General features: G+C 42.1%; 1 protein-coding gene and 1 pseudogene across 2 annotated transcripts; one reads left to right on the top strand and one right to left on the bottom strand.

Moving 5' to 3' along the window:
• Nucleotides 1-1,596: 1,596 nt before the first annotated feature.
• On the top strand, nt 1,597-14,268 carry Znf329 (zinc finger protein 329). 2 transcript variants are annotated; one of them, XM_005414382.2, is made up of 2 exons: nt 1,597-2,019; nt 11,627-14,268. In XM_005414382.2, the coding sequence occupies exon 2, from the start codon at nt 11,635-11,637 to the stop codon at nt 13,255-13,257; it is 1,623 nt and encodes a 540-aa protein (XP_005414439.1). In that variant the 5' UTR covers nt 1,597-2,019; nt 11,627-11,634; the 3' UTR covers nt 13,258-14,268. The 2 variants fall into 2 exon arrangements, with proteins under 2 accessions (XP_005414439.1, XP_005414440.1); XM_005414383.2 differs by lacking the exon at nt 1,597-2,019 and adding an exon at nt 3,805-3,894.
• A 5,612-nt stretch (nt 14,269-19,880) lies between these two features.
• LOC102016001 lies at nt 19,881-20,305 on the bottom strand (annotated as a pseudogene).
• Nucleotides 20,306-22,492: the final 2,187 nt, after the last annotated feature.

The raw sequence follows: 22,492 nt of genomic DNA, 5'->3' as shown, positions 1-22,492 counted from the left end.
AAAGTGACAAACACAAAAGAAATAAAATGGTAGACCTAAATTGAACTGTATCAATAATTATGTTAAATGTGAGCACTCTAAACACACCAATTAAAAAAAAATTGTCATCAGACATGGTGGTGCACACCTGTAATCCCATCAGCCTAGAGGTTGAGGCAGGAGGATTGTTGTGAGTTTGAGGCCATCCTGGGTTACATGGTGAATTCAAGGCCAGCCTAAACTATATAATAAGACCTGGTCTCAAAAACCAAAAACAAAAATTGTCACAATTAAAAAAAAAAAAAAAAAACAGCAAAAAGAACCAAAGACCTGTTTGCTATCTATGAAAATTCTACTTGAAATATAATGCTCTAGATAAGTTTAAGCAAAAGTCTGGAAAAATATACATGGCAAATATAATAAAAGGCTGGAGTGGCTAGGTAATTATTAAAGCTACTATTGGGTATAAGAAAGTATGCTCCATAATTATAAATGGTCAAATTAATGAAGAAGATGCAACAATTCTATACTCCATAATTATAAATAGTCAAATTCATCAAGAAGATGTAACAATTCTAAATACATATGCACCTAATAACAGACCATAAAAAAACAAAAAACAATGGTGGGCATGGTGACATATGCCTGTAATCCCACCGACAGTACTTTGGACCCGATAAAAAATTAAATTTCAAGGCGGTGACACTGGTAAAATTAAAAGGAGACCTGTAAGGTTTTGGCACTATTGAGAGACACTGCCGGAGATAAAAAACAAGGCTTTATTGCAGGCATGGGAGAGTTGCAGGAGATTGCAAGGACCCTCAGAGGAGGGAGCTGGGGAACCGGTTTTTATTAGGTTGAACTAGGGGTAGAGTTAATATGGGCAGGCGAGGTGTCCTATCTGGAGAGGATTGGAGGATTGTTGGCATGCACATGAAAAGGGAGCAGGAAGTTTATTTTGGACTAGAAGAGGAAGAAGACGGAAGTTAGTCTTAGAGGGACACGTTGTCATTCTGAGGCTTAATGCCATGTTGGATCACTGCCATGATGACCCTGGGATGACCCTGGCAGAGTTTCATAGGGGCAGAAACCCATCAAGACCTATATCCACAATTATAGTTGGAGCCTCACAGTCTTTTGTCTATAACTAGTAGAAAGCCAGTAAGGATAAAAACCCAAAAAGCACTACTGGAGTTAGGACTGGAGCTAGGGCTGGAGCCCAGCGGTTGAACAGGTGCCTGGAAGGCAGGAGGCCCTGGATTCACTGCCAAGTCACAAAAAACCTAAAACCCCTCCAAACCCAACACAGCCCCCAACTTCACTAGTTTGTGATTTGCTTCTATCATAAACTACATTTCTGGCCCCATAAAGTTTCTCAGGCTGGCCCTCTAATTCACACTCTTGCCTTATCTTCCCAAATAGCTGGGATCACAGGCGTGTACTACCACGTCCGGTTGCATCACTGATCAATCTACAATCCTTACCTGTCTTAATCTAAAAATATATAGTAGCCGGGCACGGTGGCTCACGCCTGTTAATGACAGCACTCGGGAGGCTGAGGCTGGAGTGTTGCAAGCTCGAGGCCAGCCTGAACTGCATAGTGAGAACCTGCCTCGAAAAGGGAAAAAAAAAAACTTGCTTAATTCCAAATTAATTATATTGTCAAGTAATGAGATGTCCTGAGCTGAATTTTAACATAGTTTTCTCAAAATAAATTATGACGTAAAAATACTCTGGCAAATTATGTAGTAAATTAAGGCCGTACAACATACACAGACAGCATAGTTTAGCACGCCGGGAGGAATGGCCGGGGAAGCACAGCGAGGCTCAAGAAACAGCGGACCAGTGGCTGCAGAAGGAAACACACAGGTCCACACGCCTGGAAAGACTGGGCCGCTAGCCGCAGAGTGAACTCAAGGCGAGAAGTCCTGCTCCGTCCCCCACCAGCCCGACAGGGGGCGGCCGAGAAAGCGCACATCCGGGTAACAGGGCTCGCGCTTGCGCAGTGCCTGCGAACATGGCTGCCGCCGGTCGTCTGCGGTGAGTCCCTCCGCGCGCCTTCGCGGTCGTTGCCTCACTTTCTCCCCAGGGGGCGGCGTGGGAGGGGCAGCCGCCTGCTGCCGGTGTGGCGGCGAGCGGAGGCTCTGCAGACGAGTTTCACGTGGGCAGTGGGCGTCTCGGGCCGGCCCGGGCGGGTTGCCCTGACGTGAGCAGCTGTCATAGGGGTGTGGATGTCCCTGGACGCTTGGGTCGCCCGCCAGTGCGGACCCCTCGCTCCTGGCCCGGCCGGTGAGCGGCCCCGGTGCGGCGCCGTCCTCCGCGTCGCCTGGGAGTTCTGCGCCGGCCCGGCCGCCTGTCCCGCAGCGCCGCGTCGACCCGCGGACACCTGCAGGCGCCCGTCGCCTGGTCCCACGTGACAGCGCTGTCGTGTTTACTGTTCCCGCACGTTTTTTGTTTTCTTTTCTCTTAGCCAAAAAAAATGTTTAAACATTTACTGAGTAGGTTTTAGCATCTGATTGCAATTCTCGTCTTAATCGGGAAAAGTAAGTTATAAATTCAATCCTCTAAATCCAAGGGAAATAAAGCAATTATACATTTAAAAGTTTACTCAAATGATGCTTCTTTTCATTTTTATTAGTACATGTTTGCAGTACCTGATTGCATCCTTCATCCTTACTTGTTTAGCAGCCTTTTCACACCTTTGGTTTACAGCTTTATTTCCTTAGTCAGCTCCCCGCTTCCAATATTTTATGTTAAAATTTTCCTGCATATGGAAGAACTGAAAGGCCTGTGCAGTGAACGAACAATCTCTGCTGCAATTTCTGTGCCGTCTTTTTTTCTATGCATCCTTTTCGCCGTGCACTGATCCTTCTTTTTTACTACATTTCAAAGTAAGTTACAGCTCTCACTGTATTTACTCCTCAGACATTTCCTTGTGCTTGACATGAATTAGAGTTAAGTATTGCTTTTTCGTTTTTTTCTTGTTGGGTGATGGAACCCACTGTTTGGCACTTCCAGCTCCTTTATTTTTAAAGTTTATTTTGAGACAAGATCTTGCTAAATTTCTGAGGTTGGCCTCAGAGGTTGTGATTCTGTTTCCTCAGCTTCCTGAGTAGCTGGGGTTACATGCATGTGCCACTGTGCCTGGCTGGCTTTAAAATTCTGGTTTTGGAGGCAAAATTGGCTTACTGTGAAATGTACAGATCCTCATGGTGTAGTTGGCAGAGCTTTGATACATGTTAAACCTTTATCAGAATTACAGTTACCCAGGAAAAGTCCTTTATTCTTTATCAATGTTAAAATTTTGGTTGTTAGCAGCTCAGGCTTCTAAAAATATGTTTTGAGTACTAACTCCCATTTTGTCCTCTTTTTTCCCCCAGCACCAAGCAACTATACGTTATTGCTTGTTTCTCCCTTACCACCCAGTTTTTTATTTTGAAAAGTTTCATTCCTCCAGGAAGGTTGCAGGAATCATCTAATGAATGCTTGTAAACGCATCCAGATTTATAGCTAACATTTTTACTACATCAGTTTTACTTTTATTTCCATTTTTAAAACACACATTTTCACTACGTCAGTTTTACTTTTTTTTTCCATTTTTAAAACACACACACACACCTCCATGTTTTATGCATACAGTGTGTGATGCAGTCTGGTGTGATACAGGCATATGTTTACATACACTTATTTTTTTATTGAATTACTGAAAGTGTATTACAGACATCCTGACAGTTTACCTTGAAATGCTTTTGCCTGAGTAGCCTAAGAAGACCATTCTTTTTTTTTTTTTTTTTTTTCTGGTACAGGGTATTGAACTCACGACCTCGTGCTTGCCAGGCAGGCTCTGTGCCGTTGAGCTAAATCCCCAGCCCCCATGAAGAGCATTCTTGAGGAAACTACAATGCTGTTATCCAAGTACTTTATTATTGATAATGAGTCCTTGTCTAATATTATACAGTATAGCTGGGCGTTGTGGCACATACCTGTAATACCAGTAGGGATTAGAAAGAGAACTAAAAAATGGGGAGGCTGAGGCAGGAGGATTGCTGTGAGTTCAAGGCCAGCCTGGACTACATAGTGAGTTCAAGGCTAGTCTGGACTAGAGAGTGACACCTTGTTTCAAAAAACAAAAACAAACAAAATATACACATACGCGCGCACACACACACACACACAGTATGTATTCAGTTTAATCCAGGAACATGTATTGTATCTAGTTGTTAGGTCTTTTTTATCATTAGTGTACTTTTTTGTTTTTGTTTTTTCTTTTTGGTACTGGGAATTGAACTCAGGACCTTGCACTTGCCAGGCAGGTGCTTGTGCCCTATATCCTTGGCCCCTGTTAGGTCTTTTTAAGTCTCCTCCAATTATTTTATTTATTTATTTATTTTTTTAACTGGTGAGGGAACCTAGGGCCTTCACACATACCTAGCCTTTCTTGTTTTTTGAGACAGTATTTTGGTAAGTCTCTAATTTAGCAGAATGGTTCCAATCCTCCTGCCATGGCCTCCCAGAGTGTTGGGATTACAGGCCTGTGCTACTAGGGCTGGCTTCATCAAGTTTTAATCTGAGTGTTCTTGCTTTTTCTTCTATAACACTAATTTATTAACATTTTAATTTAACTTTTTTTTGGTTTTTATGAAGTAGGATCTCACTATGTACTTCAGGCTGGCCTTCAGCTTGCTGAGTAGCCCAGGCTGGCCTCAAATTCACAGCCTCCTGCCTCCTTGTGAGTTCAAGTCCAGCCCAGGCTACAAAGTGAGCTCAAGGTCAGCCTGAACTGTATAGCCCTGAGATTATAGATGTGAGCCACCATGCCCAGTGACATTGATGTTTTTAAAAGAACTACCTAATGGGCATAATGGCTCATGCCTGCAGTCCCAGCTACTCAAGAGGCTGAGGCTGGAGTATTGCAAGCTTGAGCCCATCCTGACCAACCTTGTGAGATCCTGTCTCAAAATTTTAAAGGGCTAGGGAGGCAGTGTGGTGGCAGGGCAGTTTTGTAGCATGGACAAAGCCCTGGGTTCAATTCCCATTACCACAAAGTCAAAAAATGAAAGATATGGGTAGGTTCTTTTGTACATTGTCCCTCGGTGTTAGTTAATGGTCACATAAATAATTCATGTTCTGCAACTTGTACAGGAGGGTGTACAACTGCAGGCATGTCCTTCAAAGTGGTGCGTTGTATCAGGAGTTGTGAAGTTGGTGGTGGGCACACAGGTCATGTAGTTAGTGCTGTTTGCCAGTGATCTCCACATTTCCCCCCTTTGTAATTAGTAAATCATCCTGGTGGTGGTACTTTTAATAATTCCTTGTCATTTTTTCATTTTCTCTTAATCTCATATTTGTGATGTGTTGTGATTTTGATATATTCAGATGTTTCAAATCTGTATTTTGTGCCTTTTATGTGTTAGGACACTCTTCTTAATGTAATAATGGAAAGGTGTTTTTTAGTTCTCTTTCTATTCATTCTCAAGGTTTTTTTAATGTGTGCACATATTTGCCTGCATTGTCACATATTGATGTTTTGTTCATCTGGAATGTATAATTATGTGTGTTTGGGATTGTGTATAAATTGGGATTTGTAGTATTTTTTAATATAAAAAGGCATTAAGAGAAATACCCACTCCTACTAAGGTATGAGGCCATCTTTACTACCTACCAAGTATGTTTGGACCTCTCTGTTGTTCTCTTTCCTTTGATGGGTTGCTTAGTTACGGAAACTTTAGAAGAACCTTTACTCAGGCAGAGGAGTTCTGTGCTCCTCTTCCTTCCTTCCTTCCTTCTTTCCTTCCTTCCTTCTTCCCTCCCTTCCTCCCTTCCTTTTGCTTGCTAAGGGGTGGCCTTAGATATTTCAGGAGCTGTCCTCTTATGTGTGATTTACAGGAGCTGTTTGTCATGCTCTAATAAAATTCCTCCTGAGGTTTCCTGTAGGAAGGTATTGCTTTTATAGTTTTATCTGGTGATAGTTTTTGTGGTTTCAGTGTTGGGTTTTGTTGTACTTGAACCAGGTCTAACTCCCCACTTAGTCAAAGTTATCTTTTAAGATCAAGTATAATTTTTCTTAGCTTTTCTTTCTTATTTCTTTGCTTGTTTCTGATTTATTTATTTATTGTAGTGGTACTGGGTGTTGGGCTGGGTTTTACTACATCTCTGAGTTGCCCAGGCTACTCTTGATCTTTTTTTTTTTTGGTCTTTTTGAGACAGGGTCTTGCTATACAGTTCAGGCTGACCTTGAGCTCACTTTGTAGCCTGGGCTGGACTTGAACTCACAATGATCCTCCTGCCTCAGCCTCCCGAGTGCTGGGATTACAGGCGTGAACCACCATGCCTGGCTGCTCTCAAATTTGAGATCCTCATGACTCAGCCTCTCATGGTGATGGAATTATAGGACTGTGATTTAAAAATGTTTAGACTTTTTAGTTGGGTATTGTTTTAAGAGAAAATTGATTTTTGGTTTCAATAGTTATTCCTTAGGAAATTAATATTGCTGGGCATCTGAGTTCCTTTTAAACATATACAAATCCCTACCATGGTAGTACTTATGATCTAAAACATCACACATTTTAAAATAGTCATCAATCCCACCATTCTCCTCCAGTTCATCACCCAGGGTCATTAATCTCTCTAAAGCCTTTTAATAGTTCCATCAGGAGCTGTATTATTGGGAATGAAGGTACAACATTTCCCACACATCATGACATAGACAGCTCTTTTTTCTGTTGATATATCTGTGCAATTGTGTTTTCCTAGCCCATTTGACTGGTGGGATCTAGTTGACTCACTGTTCCTTTTAGGGCATCTCTAGTATAGTTATGAGTCTTTGTTAATTATAATATATATATTTAATCCAAACTATATTTTTACTAATTGTGGACCACCAGAAGTGTTCTGACTCAAACTGTGCAGCTATTTGATTCTGGTGCATTGGGAACTCTTTGAGGGACTCCAATTGAATCAATATAGACCTTTGAGTCAAATGAATCAGGTATTGCCCTATCACTCCTGTGGCTGGGATCCTTTCTGGGCTGCTTGTGGAATGCTAAGGTGAATGGGATAGCCAGTTAACCTAAAGCACAAGTTCCTGTCTAATTAGATGGTAGTCTACCAAGAAAGTTCCATTTCCCACAAAATCACCAGATGTCAGCCTAGTGTACACAGAAGGCAGAGTGATTGTGACTATCTGGTCCTCCAGTGACATTCAAGCTACAGCTCCCCTATGGGTTTATAAAACTCTGCCCCTTGCCGAGAAAGGCAAGATGAGTGATTCACATTGCCTGTAGAGAAGGAGAGGCTCAGGTCAGACCTTTGCAGTGTGGAGAAGACCAATGGCAAGTTCTTAAAGGGCTCATTTCCTCAGGCATGATTGTCTTGGTACAGAGTAAACATGCAGCACCATCCTTGGTGGTCCATATCTCTACTGAGGGGAAAGGGAACAACTTGTACCTTTGAATGATGGGCAGCACATGTATAGCAGTTGCTCTTAATAAGGATATGCACTGAGAATTTTACCCATTTGACTCAGGCATTTGTGTCTCCATATCCAGTGTCTATCTCTAGACTTTGTCTATGTTTAACTTATACTGTTTTTATTCTTTGAGGGTCATTCTGAGGCATCTCTTCTGGACTTGAGGTGGGAATCTCTTCAGTCAAGTTAGTTACAACTTGAAGGTTTAGGTATCCTGTGGGGTCCTCCCTAGAAACATATGTCACTAGACTGCAGATTGTGTGCTACCCCAGAGTTCTGATCCAGTGAATCTGGTTTATTCATAGTCAGGAATATTGTATTACATTGTAATTTCTGACAGTTGAAGGGGGAAAAGCATTATACAAGCATAACTTTTTAAAACCACTTTGCACCTTTAAAACCACTTTACTCAGCCACTTATCCCTGGTTTTTAGTGGTCTGCCATACATCATTTCAAGTGAGGGAAGAGGATGTGGAACATCTGTGCACCTCCCCATCCTAACACTGGGCAGAGGTGTTTATTAGTTTGTGAGAGTTGTCTCTGGCTTTTCAAATTCTCGTAGGACAGAGTCTGACAGGAATCAAAGTTAATGGTTTGAGGGCTGGGGATTTAGCTCAGTGGCATAGTGCCTGCCTGGCAAGTGCAAGGTTGTGAGTTTGATTCCCAGTACCGGAAAAAAAAAAACCAAAAAGAAAAAAAAAAGTTAATGGTTTGAAGTTCTGAGGTTCCAGTTATGTTTGTTATCATCCTAACTGGATAGTAATTACCTTATTTTTTTAGGCTTTTGGTACCTTTTTATCATTAACTTCCAGTCTTTTTTCACCTATAGGCTATTAAACTGCTCAGCTAAACCAGGCATAAAAGGAATGCACCCTTCATTATTGAACCGTTTTGATCCCTTTTAATTTTAGTCTCAGAGTGTCCTTAGGTGATTCATACATATCCCACTGACTTTGTTCTACCCCTTCCCAAGTTTTTACTATTAACCCTTTAGCCCAAGTATAGTGAGTCCATCCTTTTTTCTGCTGTTGTTATTGTGGTCTCTTTTCAGGAGCACTTGATTAGGCCCTTCTCAATTCAGATTGAACTAATGCTCTTTTCAGGTCTTTATCAACACCAGGTGACTGGGTTGAAACTGATGAATTGTGAACTCCAGCAGTGGGATGTAGGTTAGGAGACCTTTCAGCATGAGGGAAGATAAAGCAGAGGATATGGTCAATTCATACTTTTTTAGAAATTGGTCTTTCTTTCCAAAGTATGGAGTTCTGTAGCTCTGCCCAAATATGGGAGTGTATATAGCAGTTTATAAGGGGACAGCCCTATATCACTCCTTGTGTATTTTTGGAGAGAGATAAAGGGAAGAAGAAACAATGGGATCCTTTTTAGGTCCCCTATTTAGGTCCTGTGTGAACTGCCTGATGGACCTAGAGGTCACATTGTATGTGCAGCCCAGCCCAAGGCTGCAGCTTGCTTCATTTTTTAGTCATGACTTGCCTATGTATCTTCACCAGTCATGTAGAGATCTGCTGTTTATACCTAGAACAAGCATCCTTGTTGCTAGTACCGATCTATTTTAATCTTTATTAGCAGATGAGGAAGGCAGGAAAAAGGAGTTATAAACAACAGCTGGACTTTTACCTAGAAATTAACCTAAAGGTTACCTAAAGGTAAACCTAAAAATTACCTAAAGGTTTTTAGCCAGGTGTGGTGCAGCACCCCTGTAATCCCCATACTTGGGAGGCTGAGGCAGGATTGTTGCGAATTTAAGATCAGCCTGGGCTACAAAGTGACCCCAAGGCTAGCCTGAACTGCATAGCGAGACCTTGTCTCAAAAACAAAAGACAAAAAAAAGATTTTTATATCTAGGGATTTGTAACTTATGTAAGGAACTCATGGAGGGTTTAAAAAGTCTGGAAATGTCACTTAGCAACCATAAGTTATATACTGTTTTAACACAATTATAAGCAAATATGAAAATTTTTACTACCATAAACAACTTTAGTTGGAAAATCACCAGCATAATATGTTTTTTCAGCTTTGCATGTTTGAAGGCTTGGACACTTGGGAATTGCAAATATACTTAATACACTATTAGGTTAGCAATAATTAGTGTAACCAAAAGTTTAACAATGGAGAACACAAGAAACTTAGTACAATATAGAACCTTTGAATAATGAGGGGGAAAAGAAGGGGATATAAATAGAATAAAGCTATGCCATGGACAGGAACCTAATAACCTCAATGAATGTAAACATTATATGCCATATGCATGAGCTAAAATTAATAATATCAACAGGAATGAGAGGGTGGGGATTTAGCTCAGCAGCACAGCGCCTGCCTGCACAAGGTTGTGAGTTCGATCCCTGGTACTGGAAAAAAAACAACAAAAAAAAAAAACAAAGAAAACCAAACAGGAATAAAAATGGAGAAAGGGGAATTAGAGGAGGTGGGAGGAAGAAGGGGGTAGAGAATTAAAAAAATGGAAGCAGATTGGATTTTGTTTTTTGTTTTTTGTTTTTGTTTTTGTTTTTCTTCTGGAACCAGGAATTGAACTCATGACCTTGTGCTTGCCAGGCAGGTGCTGTGCCACTGAGCTAAATCCCCAGCCCCTGGATTTTGTACATGTACCCACTTTCCAAGATGATTGTAAAAGGCATGTACTGCAAACATGTACTAATAAGTAAAAAAGAACTTTTGTTCTTTACTTTTGTAAGTTTAACTGAAAGCATCTTAATATCTTAAGAAAACTTAATTGTTTTACATGGAGGACTTAAACTTTTGATTATGGCCAACATAAATGTATTACAGTAACATATTTAATCACGTTTATTGGGGTATATCACTATAAGACTCTGGGAAAATTGCCCAAGTCCTGTCAGTAAACAAAAACTTCTTGTTTTATGCACTTAGAGGAGCCTTGTCCAGCAGTTCCTCTAAACCCAATTATTTTAGATAAGAGCACCAATTATAAGAGTTAACATGTTTTAAAGTTGTATGTGTTATCTTTTGATGAGGGGAAAAACCCTTAAGTTATTGTATGTAGATGACAGGTGGCAAACATTATCAAGCTATTTCTCCGGACTAAAAAAGAAATTAAACAAAAATATGTATCTATTCTTAATATATAATAATAAATAAAGTGATATTTTTATAGTAAGACATACTGCTTTAGGCAAGTTAACACTACAACTGATTTTTTGATAATTCAGCTAATCAGTCAAATCAGTTAAGTAGTAAAGAGAAAATTTGAGATTTAGTAGCTCTTTTAAATATAACATAAATTCCTTCATTTTATAAATACTTTGTACATATTCATTTTAGTTAAAAATGACACCTCTATGTTAAAATACAAATAAATCTTCACATAAATGAAACTCTAGGAATAAAGGACAGAATATGTTATTGGTAGTTGGTGATATACTTAAGTAATATCTCCAATGTCAGAGACTCACTGAATAAAGTAAAATAGCATATGGCTTTTATTATAATAAACATTTTAATTAAAAAAGGTAAAAAGTATAGGGAGCCAGCTATCTTAATATTATGAAGTAGGAGTGGGACAGGGTGGTGAAAAAAAGATTGACAGTGATGAAGATACTAGGAGATCTTTACAGAATGCTGTCCATCCTCTAGGCTGGAAGGTGCCTCAGGATCCAGTTTTCCTCAAAACAGTAACCAGCTTGTGCTGTCTTTCCAGTAAGAAGGCAGATTTCTGATCACAGAGCTAGACAAGAACTTTTCACTCTGTGCTGTTTCACACAGGATATGTATGGATTGTTAGAAATACGTTGGGAATATGTATAGTATTGGGAATATGTATGGGTTGGTGGTATGGTTCCTGGTGCTGTGAACACAAATGCAGGGGCCAGGATGGTGACCAGTGTGACTAATAGTATCTGGCCTCAGTTCCCCACATCTCAAGCTAATCCTTTTGATGATGTTTATTCCTGGTGCTGATCGTGACTGGTCTCAGAAAGGATGAGATCCTGTGCCTTTCTTGGAAACTGGTTTTGGCTTTATTTCTCAGATTTTATTTTTGCCTCTCCCTTTCACAGATGTGAATTTTAAAAAGGGAACAAGTAAAACTACACAATCACACATTTAGCCCATCATCCTTTCCGTTCTTCAAGATACAGATTTGTGAAGCTTACTTTCCCTTTTTTCTCTTTTCTTCTCAGCTTTGGACATGAGATTGGCAATGGTGGCTCAGAAGGTTCCCATGGAAGAACTGTCTTGTGACATGGAAATGGAAAGATTTGTGAGAGATGACACCTCCTTGCTGGTTCTGGGTGAGAACTGGGACTGTGAGAACCACAAGAGACATTTGAGGCAATCTGCTTTACCCCAGGAGAAGCCAGGGGTTCAGGTAGCAGTCTCTGAATATCTTGGCTTTGAGGAGCATTTGAGTGCAAGCTGGGGCCTTCCACCATCTCAGAGAGTACCTACAAAAAATGGTTTACATGATGCAGATGCCAGAATGTTGGATTGTGACCAGCCCTTACACAATTGCTCCAAAAAGTATGCAGGCAAGAGAACTAGTGACAGTGATGCCTGTGGAAAAACCTTACACCACTCCTTAGAATTTACTCAGTTTGGAAGAAATAAAGTGAAAGACAAACCCTGTAAATACCCTGAAAATGTTAAATCCATCAACCATTTCACCCATGTTGGCAATCAAAAAATAATGAAAAGAGGAAAGAAACTTTATGAAGACAATGACTTTGGGCACATCTTTGCCCTGAGCTCATCTCTAAGTGAAAACAGGAGGAGTCACCTCACTGAGAAACCATATAAGTGTACTGAATGTGGCAAATGCTTCAAACGTAACTCTTCTCTAGTTCTGCATCACCGAACTCACACTGGAGAGAAACCTTACTCCTGTAACGAGTGTGGAAAATCCTTTTCTAAGAACTACAACCTGATTGTGCATCAAAGGATCCATACAGGTGAAAAACCATATAAATGCAATAAATGTGGAAAAGCATTTAGTGATGGGTCAGCTCTGACTCAACACCAGAGGATTCACACAGGTGAGAAGCCTTATGAATGTCTAGAATGTGGAAAAACCTTTAACCGAAATTCATCTTTGATTTTGCATCAAAGAACTCATACAGGAGAAAAACCATATAGATGCAATGAGTGTGGGAAACCCTTCACTGACATCTCTCACCTTACTGTGCATCTCAGAATCCACACGGGTGAGAAGCCATATGAGTGCAGCAAATGTGGTAAGGCTTTCCGAGACGGCTCGTACCTTACCCAGCATGAGAGAACTCACACTGGAGAGAAGCCCTTTGAGTGTATAGAGTGTGGGAAATCCTTCAACCGTAACTCCCATCTCATTGTGCATCAAAAAATCCATTCTGGGGAGAAACCCTATGAGTGTAAAGAGTGTGGGAAGACATTCATTGAGAGTGCATATCTCATCAGACACCAGAGGATTCATACTGGTGAGAAGCCCTATGGATGTAACCAGTGCGAGAAGCTTTTCAGAAATATTGCTGGCCTCATCCGGCACCAGAGGACTCATACTGGTGAGAAGCCCTATGAGTGTAATCAGTGTGGCAAAGCTTTCCGGGACAGTTCCTGTCTGACCAAGCACCAGAGGATTCATACCAAGGAATCTCCATATCAGTGTCTGCAATGTGGGAAATCCTTTAAACAGAACTCTCATCTGGCAGTTCATCAGAGACTGCATAACAGGGAGGGCCTCCACCAATGTCCTCATTGTGGGAAGTCATTCAGGAGGAGCTCATCCCTTGTCCGACATCAGAGAATACACCCTGAAGAGCAACCTGTGGAAACATAAATGCTGATGACCACACTCTTTTCCCAGTTGACCCAAAAACCTGCACAAAGGTGGTGTGGCTTCTGATGTGACTTTCTGGTCCTAAAGATACCTGGAGAATTGGTCATTGTGAGACATTTTGCAGCCCAGTTATTCCCATTATTGAGGAACTCCTGGAGAAAACATTAGATGATGGTAAATGTGAAAAAAGCTTCAAGAATCATTAAGCCAGTCCCAAACATGGTAGTATGTATACAGGAAGAAAACATGAGAATGTGAAGAAGATGCTTCCATCAAGATGTCTACCCATCTTTTATTCAGCATGCTAGAAAGAACTCATGGATGTAGTCAGTAAGTGATCAGTAGGAGGAATCCTTTAAAAGGGAGTGTCCACCTACTTTCCAGAAGCAAATGCTTATTAGAATCAGATCTTGTGAATGTAGTCAGGAAGAGAAGTTTTTAGAAGGAGCTTTTAATCTTTTCTTATCAGCAAAGACATCCTGGTGAGCAAACCTACATACCTCTCAGCCCACAGCAAGGACAGAATTAGAGCTGGAGTTTGCCTTGTGGAGGCATTTCTGTGTTACAGTCCTTCTAGGACTCATGGAGGAAAGGGGAAACTGGACAGAACAGTTGCTTCTGAAGGAGTGACATCATCTTTCCTAAAACTAATACCTGCCTCTAGGATTGAAAGGGGTATTTTCAAGAAATATGATCTATTGCTTTAGTTGTGGAAACTATGAAATAATATGTTATGTTTTCCTTATTTCTTCCCTAGTCCCATCTTTGTTTTTCATTGAGGACCTCTAATTTATTCTGTTCAGCCATTCTGACTCATAATTACAAAGGTTTTGTTACCATGTTGAAAATGCTTATAATATGGCAAAAAGAAGGCATAAGATAGGAGATTTACTGTTTTTACTGTTAAAGATGTGCACATATGGGTATAGATTAGAAATAAGTGATAGAGAAATAAAGACGTCATTAGGGGACTAGAACTGTGTATAGTTCTTTCCTCTATTACAAATCATACATTGTTGGTATACTAACTTGAAGGATTGTTAGTAAAAGTGTGAAGCCTGAAGAAGTAAATTTGGGGATTATTTGGATCTTCTCTACCAGGAGGAGCTAGATCAGGGCTGTAGGAGCTACCTCATCAGCATCAAGGCAGAAGTATCCCTGTGGTCAGACAGCCCAGGGCACCAGAATCATTTCCTCCTTTGGGACTTGAACTCTAGGATTTTTTTCATTTTTCATTGTGGAGAAGGTAGAGAACTCTAGGAACTAGAGTTTTTGGAGAAGCCTGGGACAGCTCTAGAATGGCCCTTCTGAAGGCTACAAAGCCAGGAGAGTTCATGCAGCCATCAAGCCCTGTGAGTGGATGCCCTGGGGATTTTGACTGCCTACACACCCCTGAGTTCTATATCCTGGCTTGTATGGCAGGAGAGTCAGAGTGAAGACCTTCCTGAGTCATTTAAGGCTATGAATTACATTAATTAGAAACCAAACAAGTCAAATACACCGTACAGTGTACTTGTCTATCCTTACATCTACTTGGGAGGCTGAGGCAGGAATATTGAAAGTTCAAGCCCAGCCTGGGCAATTTAGTGATTTAGGAGACCCTGTCTAAAATTTTTAAAAGGCCTGGGAATATAGCTTAGTATAGAGGCCCTGGGTTCAATCCTGAGCACTATAAAAAACAAAACAAAACCAAAAAAAACCAAGGCATGCATCTCTGTATGCTTGCCCTTCCATGACAGAACCATCAGATGAATCGCATAGAGGAGGCATGAGGATGGCCTTGGTAAAGATTGCACATTGATCTGTGTAGATGTCTGTTTCTGTAGACACTGTCTCCCTCAAATTGTCTAAGAGTGGGTAAGAAATATAACCCTTAGATTTGTTCTGAGCTGCCATCTCCAGACAGGTTGTGCTTGGGACTGTGTCAGCATAACTGATGCCTTTTAGTACTTGGCATGGGGACTGTTTCTGGAAGTGGTGACTAAAGGGAGGAAGAAATGCCCTGTGAGCTTTCTCACAGTGTCAGGTCCATTCCTCTGCATGTACACCCCTTAGATGCTTCAACACATAACTACACCTACATAGGAAAGCCAGAGGAGGAGAGAGGAAGAAGAGGGCAGCAGCATCTTGAAAGAACCCTGTGCAGGTCTATTTTTTGGCTCATGCTCAATGCGCTTCCCCATATTTATGAAACCATCTTGTCCCAGATCTTCTCACCAACCTCTCCTTGATACCCCAGTGTTTTCTCATCTGTCCTGTCCCTAGAGCTTCCCATTAGGTATTTCTCCTGTTGGTCCAGAGATGGACAGAACTTTGGGTTGGGTCTAGCTGGTTTCAAGTGTTTGAATACCACTATGGATTTTCTGAGCATTAGTCATGCTGCTGTAGTTTTCTAGACAAAGCATCCTCACATCACAGTATGAAGATTTACTGACAGTTGTGGAACTGGTATGAGCAAAGTACAGGTTCTATGACTCTTGTGACCTGGTGCCTCCACACTGCTGAAATTCTGAGGTCTTAACTCAGGTCAATTGGAGAGGGGCTTCAGGTAGACAGTGTGTTCTGGGTATGTCCTCTTCCAGGTCGAGTCTTAGCTGCTTCCTGTGTGGTGTATACTTTGGAACAACAGAAGACAGATGTGAGCAATGACCTAATCCTGGCCAATGAAGCTATATCCCAGAGGACAGTAGATGCCAGCACTGATACTGAGAACCAGAGACAATGAGGCAAGAGGTGGGTAATGGGGGCAGTAGGAGGGAAGAGTACAGCCTAGGAAAGCATTTGGAGAAATACCAAAGCCATTGTACATTTGAATTTGGTCTACAGCAGAGTAGAGATTGGTGATCTTCACTAAACCAGCTTGGGTTTCATGATGGTGGTGCTGTATTCCAGGGACCCTGGCTGCAGGAGAGTGACACATGAGGGGATCCAACTAGCTTGTATCCTACACACACACAGACACGGAGAGAGAGGGAGAGAGACTGTATGTAATATAGCCCACTACAGAGGAGCACAACTCTTTCACCTGACTTTGGTCAGCCTCCTCTGAGCCCTCTGCTCAATGAGGTCTGACTTTGGGCTACCTTCTCTGTTCTTGTAGGATCCACTTCACCCTTGTAGGATCCACTTCATGCAAGAGTCCATTTAGCTAAAGAACCTACTCTCACCCCCAGTGTTCAAGCACATTGGTATTTGTCTGAACTCTTCATACCCCACTTTTGCTATCTGAGCTCCCTAGCCAGCCTCAAGAAGTATTTTGTTGAGCTGCCCATAATTTCTCATGTACTGACTCCCACTGTGCTGCTTGGTTATTTTATTTTATTTTATTTTATTTTATTTTATTTTATTTTATTTTATTTTATGGACTGGGGATGGAACCCAGGGCCTTTGCACTGAGCTATATTTCCAACTCTTTCTTGTATTTATTTTATTTTTAAAAATTGATGGTAGAAGTAAGAAAAGGAAGGAGAAAGAAAGAAAAGAAAAATCTCTTGGTCTTGGTCTATTTTGTTAGTTGACGTGGACCACTCAGCTTGGTGTCATTTGGGCATTCATACAGCCTGAATTCTAGAACTATTCAATTAAATCTTACTAGTGAGAAGCCACTAGTGACAAGAAATATCAGAAAAGGTAAGGGAGAGGTGTCCATTACCTCTACTACCTCTGCCCCTTCGTTGGCTGGGAGAAATTCCCTTTTAGCATCAGAACAAGTCCAGATCATAAGAATGTGCAGAAGTTCATATGGGGGTGATGGGGACAGTGATAACTGTGGCCATCATGTTCCTAGTTTCTGCTAATTTAAACCTACCTTTGGGTTCACTATGCCTAACATCTCAAAGGGAAGGTAGGGGAGCTAGAGTTTTGTAGGGCAGATAAGTCAAGGAGTGACTTGTGTGTCTTATAGGAGACATGAGGAAAGATGGGGTGAAGGGGAACAGAACCCCTCTCTATCTCAGTCTCATTTTGGAATAAATACATAAGAGCAACCTGGTCCCAGTTAAGGCAGGAGAATCAAGTTCAAGTCCCACCTCAGTAACTTAGTGACTTAGTGAGACCCTATCTCCAAATAAAAAGTTTGAAAAGGGCTGTACAGCAAAAAAAAGGAGAGGAGAGTTGGAGAAAGACTTTTCAGGAATATTTATCTAATACTTGACAGCAAGACAAAGAGATGAGCCAGGCTTGATGGTGCTCTCTTGGAATCCCAGCACTTTGGGAGGCTGCAGAAGAGTTGCAAGTTCGTTTGTTATATTGGAAGTTTTCCTTTCTCTTGGGTAAACACCAGGGAGTTTGATGTTGGGCCATATTATTTGTCTGTGTTTAACTTTGTACCTTGTTACATTCCTTTCCAAAGCACCCACTCCTTTTTGTTGTCCCACTAGCAATAAATGAATGTTCCCATTGCTCTGTGTCCTTGATAGCACTTGATACACCAATTACATTTTTAAATTTTAATTCTTCTGATGTGTATGGAGGCCATGAAAGAAATTTTAACTAGTAAAAGGGCAGTAATTCAGGTATTTTTTTATTAGCTTCAGGTGAGTTATGCTGCAGTAACAAATGTCTGTAAATATCTGAGGCTCCAAGCACCAAGGCGCATGTCTGTTGTGGACTGGCTGCTGCCTGACTCCATACTGCCTTCACTCCAGAGCTTGGGTGGCCTTCTCTTTCTACCTGGGCATAGGAAAGGACAAGCAGATCTGAAGATTTAAAAGCTTCTACCCTGGATAAGCATGGTATTGAAGGAGGAAATTAAATTTTTAAATAAAAGCCTTCCTAGGATGCCTGCTAAGGCCAAGCGGACATGTCTGGCAGGCCTGATAACAGAACATTTCTTCCTTTGTGTATCCCCTGTCTCTACTGCTTCTGTATAACCGATGGCCTTGCAATGCAACTTAAAATGTAAAAGGATATTTCTTCCTTTGTGTAACCCATGCTTTGTACAACTGATGGCCTTACAATATAACTTGAGATGTTCAAACTCCTTCAGCAACCCATAATGTCACCCAGCCCTCCAATCACATGTGCCAAATCTGCCTGTGTACCTCCCTGCTTACTTTCCCTTTAAAAGCTGCCAAACCCCTCTGGCTCTTGGGGAGAGATCCTAGTCAGAAGCCCAGTGGTGTAATAAACTGCCCCCTAAACCTCCTTAGTGCCCTTTCCTCCCATGTTTGCTCTATTTTCTGTAACAGTAGTGCACACCTGTAATCCTAGCACTCAGGAGGCTAAGGCAGGAGGATCATTATGAGTTTGAGGCCAGCCTGGGCTCTGTGGTACATTCAAGGCCAGCTTGAACTGCATAGCAAGGCCCTGTTTCAAAAAGTGGTAAATTTAGATATGACAAATTTTTAGAGATGGCTGCAGAGGTAGTGGTGGCAGTGACTCTGGAGGCTGTAGTCTGGGTCTTGGCTTTGGTGCCAGCCCCAACTTGGTAACACTTGCTGAGCTGCTGGTGCTCCTGGCTGCTCTCCTGGATACACCCTTAGGTTACTTCATTAGCATTAATACTCATGCTGGGAAGTGCTTCATCGAGCAGGTCACCTCGGGCGCCAAGATGGGCTTCATCTTCAAGGTTTCCAAGGGCAGTTTCCTGGACGTCAGTGTGTGCTGTGTCCAGTACAGCTCTTGAAATTCCCAGGGAGAGGACAGGGGGGATGAAGAGATGAAGACAAGAGTCAGAATCCAGAAAGCTGAGGCCAGGTGGAGCCCTCTCTACTGATGGGAGAAAAGGAACTGCCCAATGGCTGCAGTGCATTTATTTATACAATCAGCAAGAGGTTGATAACAGGTGAAACTCCTCTCCTAATAGGAGAAAGGACTCATCTAACAACTTGTTTGTCTGGCTCACCTCAGGCACTCCATGTTCTTGGGCTGGCTTTGCTTTAGTCGTGCATGTGTGACTGATCTGCTCAGCTACTCCCCACAAATGTAGAGATCTAAAAGGTTTACAAAGGAGACTGCGAGTCCATGGGAAGTACATATTTGCTGCTCACATGGACAGAACATAAAGTTTTGTTTTCATAAGGATGGCTACCTTGAGTCCAAAGATAGTGATGTTCATCACTGACATCAGGGAGTCTCCAAAAGGTCAAAACATGGAAGCAAGCTCACCAGAACAAGCTGGAAGAGATGATCAGTGAGGTGGCAGTGATGATGATGGCTGCGAAACATAAGCAGGAGTACATGGAGGTCTGGGAGAGGATACCAGAACCATCAATGACAACACAAACAGCAGAGTGGTCGTTTGGTCCTTCCTTGAAGCTCTTGTTCTAGTTGTCATGACACTGGGACAGATCTACTACCTGAACAGAACTTTTAAAGTCCAGAGGTTTTTTAAAAAGGCCTTTTCTTCATGATCCCAAATTCATAATTCCCTTGTTTACCAAACACCTTGGTCATAATAGTGTCATTAATTACTACATTTTTATTTTTGGAACTGTGCATTCACAACTTGTGTTTTTGTGATTAATAGATACCAGAGGGGGACTTTGTAGGAAAGTTATTGTGAAGGGGCAGGGCTTATGGTTCAGCAGCACAATGCCTGCCTGGCAAGCACAAGGTCATGAGTTTGATTTCTGGTACCAAAAAAAAAAAAAAAAAAAAGGAGTTACAGTGAAAATTTGACATTTTTTTTTTTTCAGGCAGAAAGCCAGATCTCTTTTATTGGGGCAATGGGCCTTGGGGTGGGCCAGGGCCCTCACTACACAGCTTGTTCATTGGCGCTGCCTCCAGAGTCCTGAGGCTTCATCACATCTGGAAGTTCCAGTGGGCTAGAGAAGGGCTCAATGCGCAGGGCCTCAAAGGTGTCATCTGCCCGGAAGGCCAGCCCCACTGTGGCTGGTGCCTATGGCCTTGCTGTCTGGCTGGTAAAGCCACACTTGCCCAGCGTTTTGCCATCATCTAGAAGCTGGTCATCCTTGTACAGCCTCTGCTCATCAGGCGGCCGCTTGAGGATGCCCTCGACGATGCGCTTCAGCTCAAACACAGTGCTCGACTCCTTTGCGCCTGTGAAGATGGTGGTCTTGTGGCGCCAGATCATGAGGAACACGTCATAGAGGCAACTGACCCTTGTCAGTGCCCAGAGCCAGCCCCCAGCAAGGTGCATGGTCCACTACCCCAGCTGCCCCCTGCCCAGCCCGGCCCAGCTGCAATTCTCCGCACGCCCCAAATTTGACATTTGACTGGCATAAAATGTTTTTGTGTACTGGGAATTGAACTCAAGACCTTGTGCTTGCCAGGCAGGCTCTGTGACACTGAGCTATCTTCCTGGCCCGGCATAAAATTTCTTATTTGAATGCTACCTTCACTATACGAGTCCTTCCAGAATTCAAACACTGTAACCAGAATACAGGACTATAGTTTTGTTTTTTTTTTTTTTTTTATGGTTTTTCTTTTTGTTTTAATTTTAAAATGTAGTTTGTTCAGGAAATTGGCACAAAACCCAACAGAACCTTACTAAAATGACTACAGTCTCTGGATTCCCTCCTCCTGTGGCTCAAGTTGTTAAAGATTCACTCTGTCCAGCCGTTGTTACATGAAAGAATGATTTCAGTCTTGACATTTTCTGCCTAGCATGAGGGCAGAGCGGTCTGACTTGGGAGTGTGATATCAGGCCGGGTCCTTTTATACTTTACCTTAGTATGCTTCAAACATAAGACTTGCCCCAACAAACATTTCCCCCTAAATTTTTCCACTGAACCTTAAGACTGAATCACCCCCCACTTAAAATGGTGACATACGTGGCTAAGCTAACCATTTTTTGGTTTCTGCCTAGCCTTCTAAGAAGTCTCTGTTCAGCCAATTCCCCTCATATCTTAGCAAATGACAGCTACTCTTCACTGTCACGTCCCTTTTCTGCACTCTTGGCATGTAGGAAATATGCATTCACATCACTGGAAAAATTGGGATTTCTGATGTCAAAGAGTTCAAGCCTTGGGTTTCTCTGTAGTGATAAACAGCCACTATTTTATTTTCCATCAGTGGCCTCTTGGGTTACATCAGGGCACTGAACACAGTGTCACTGTCAGCACTATGATTCTTTTTCTCCTGGATCTTTCTTTTTTGGCATATGTGAGTTTTGTTTTATACAAAATGAAAAGTCTTTCTCTTGTTTTCTGATGATGGATTTAAGATTAAAGAAGTTTTGGTGTGGGAGTAATCCAGGATTATGTCATGACAGATGTATATTAGGTACTTGTAGATTTTTTTGCAAGGGAAAAATTGTGAGTAACGATTTTATATAATTAAATTTGTTACAGATTTTCATGTTCTGAACAATTTTTTTTTTTTTTTTTTTTTTTGGTTTTTCTCCGGTACTGGGAACCGAACTCTCGACCTTGCGCTTGCCAGGCAGGCGCTTTGCCGCTGAGCTAAATCCCCAGCCCCTAAACAATTTTTGAAATGCGTGAAAATATTTGCAATATCTTACCTTTGGACAACCATTGCATGCCAATTTTTGTGTGTATGAAAACACTTCAAAATTGAATTAAAATATGTAAGTTTAAAATTGATTGTGTGTCTAATATGCCTCAGCTTCAGTAAATAAACAACTCTTTAAAAAACCCCTTGGGGAGCCACGGGTGGGGAGCACCGGTCTTCCGACCGGCAGCTCACTCCTTGCCTCCTAGGCCTCCGGAGGGAGGGCCCCCGGCACATGGGGAGCCATGTGGCCGAGAGCGCTGTGGCGCACTGGCCTTCAGGCTGGCCGCCACTGCTCAATTGCGAACTATCATGACACAGAGAAACAATGACACAATTGGCCCACCATGCACTGGCTGCAGATGCCCACCTAAGGACGTGTGTGAATCATTCAAACATGGAAAAACCCCTGGGAATACATGCTATACAATGGGCCACTCTTGCTCCTGCCATTGAGAACCAGAAAGGTCTAGAGTCAGCAGAGGAGCAGCTGCTGCACAAGGACTTGGAGAACATGAGAATGCAGACTAAGCCCGAGGGGTCAGAGGTCCTGTGGACTGGGGTCATGAGAGCCGCTTGGAAGCTATAAACCAGGAGGACCTTGCACAATACATGCGGATACTCCCTGGAAGCCTTTCTTCCCCTGACAGTACAGGCTGTGGTGGAGCCCCGGAGAAGTCTGCAACAGGATTCCTGCTGCCTGTGCTGACAGTTGGGGAGAGGACACTAACTCGGTGTGGGGTCCCAATGCAATGGGAGGCTGGAGAGAAAACGCTATAAAAAAGGCTTTTGCCCCAGACGGCTCACTTGATTTTTGACA

The sequence above is a fragment of the Chinchilla lanigera genome, unplaced genomic scaffold (assembly GCF_000276665.1).
Source record: "Chinchilla lanigera isolate Chin_1 unplaced genomic scaffold, ChiLan1.0 scaffold00183, whole genome shotgun sequence".
NCBI lineage: Eukaryota > Metazoa > Chordata > Mammalia > Rodentia > Chinchillidae > Chinchilla > Chinchilla lanigera.
The sequence above is the reverse complement of the archived record's forward strand: the minus strand, read 5'-3'. Positions and strand labels throughout refer to the sequence as shown.

Coding starts and splice junctions, on each gene's coding strand:
- Znf329 (XM_005414382.2), top strand. CDS start 11,635: ATGAGATTGGCAATGGTGGCTCAGAAGGTTCCCATGGAAGAACTGTCT.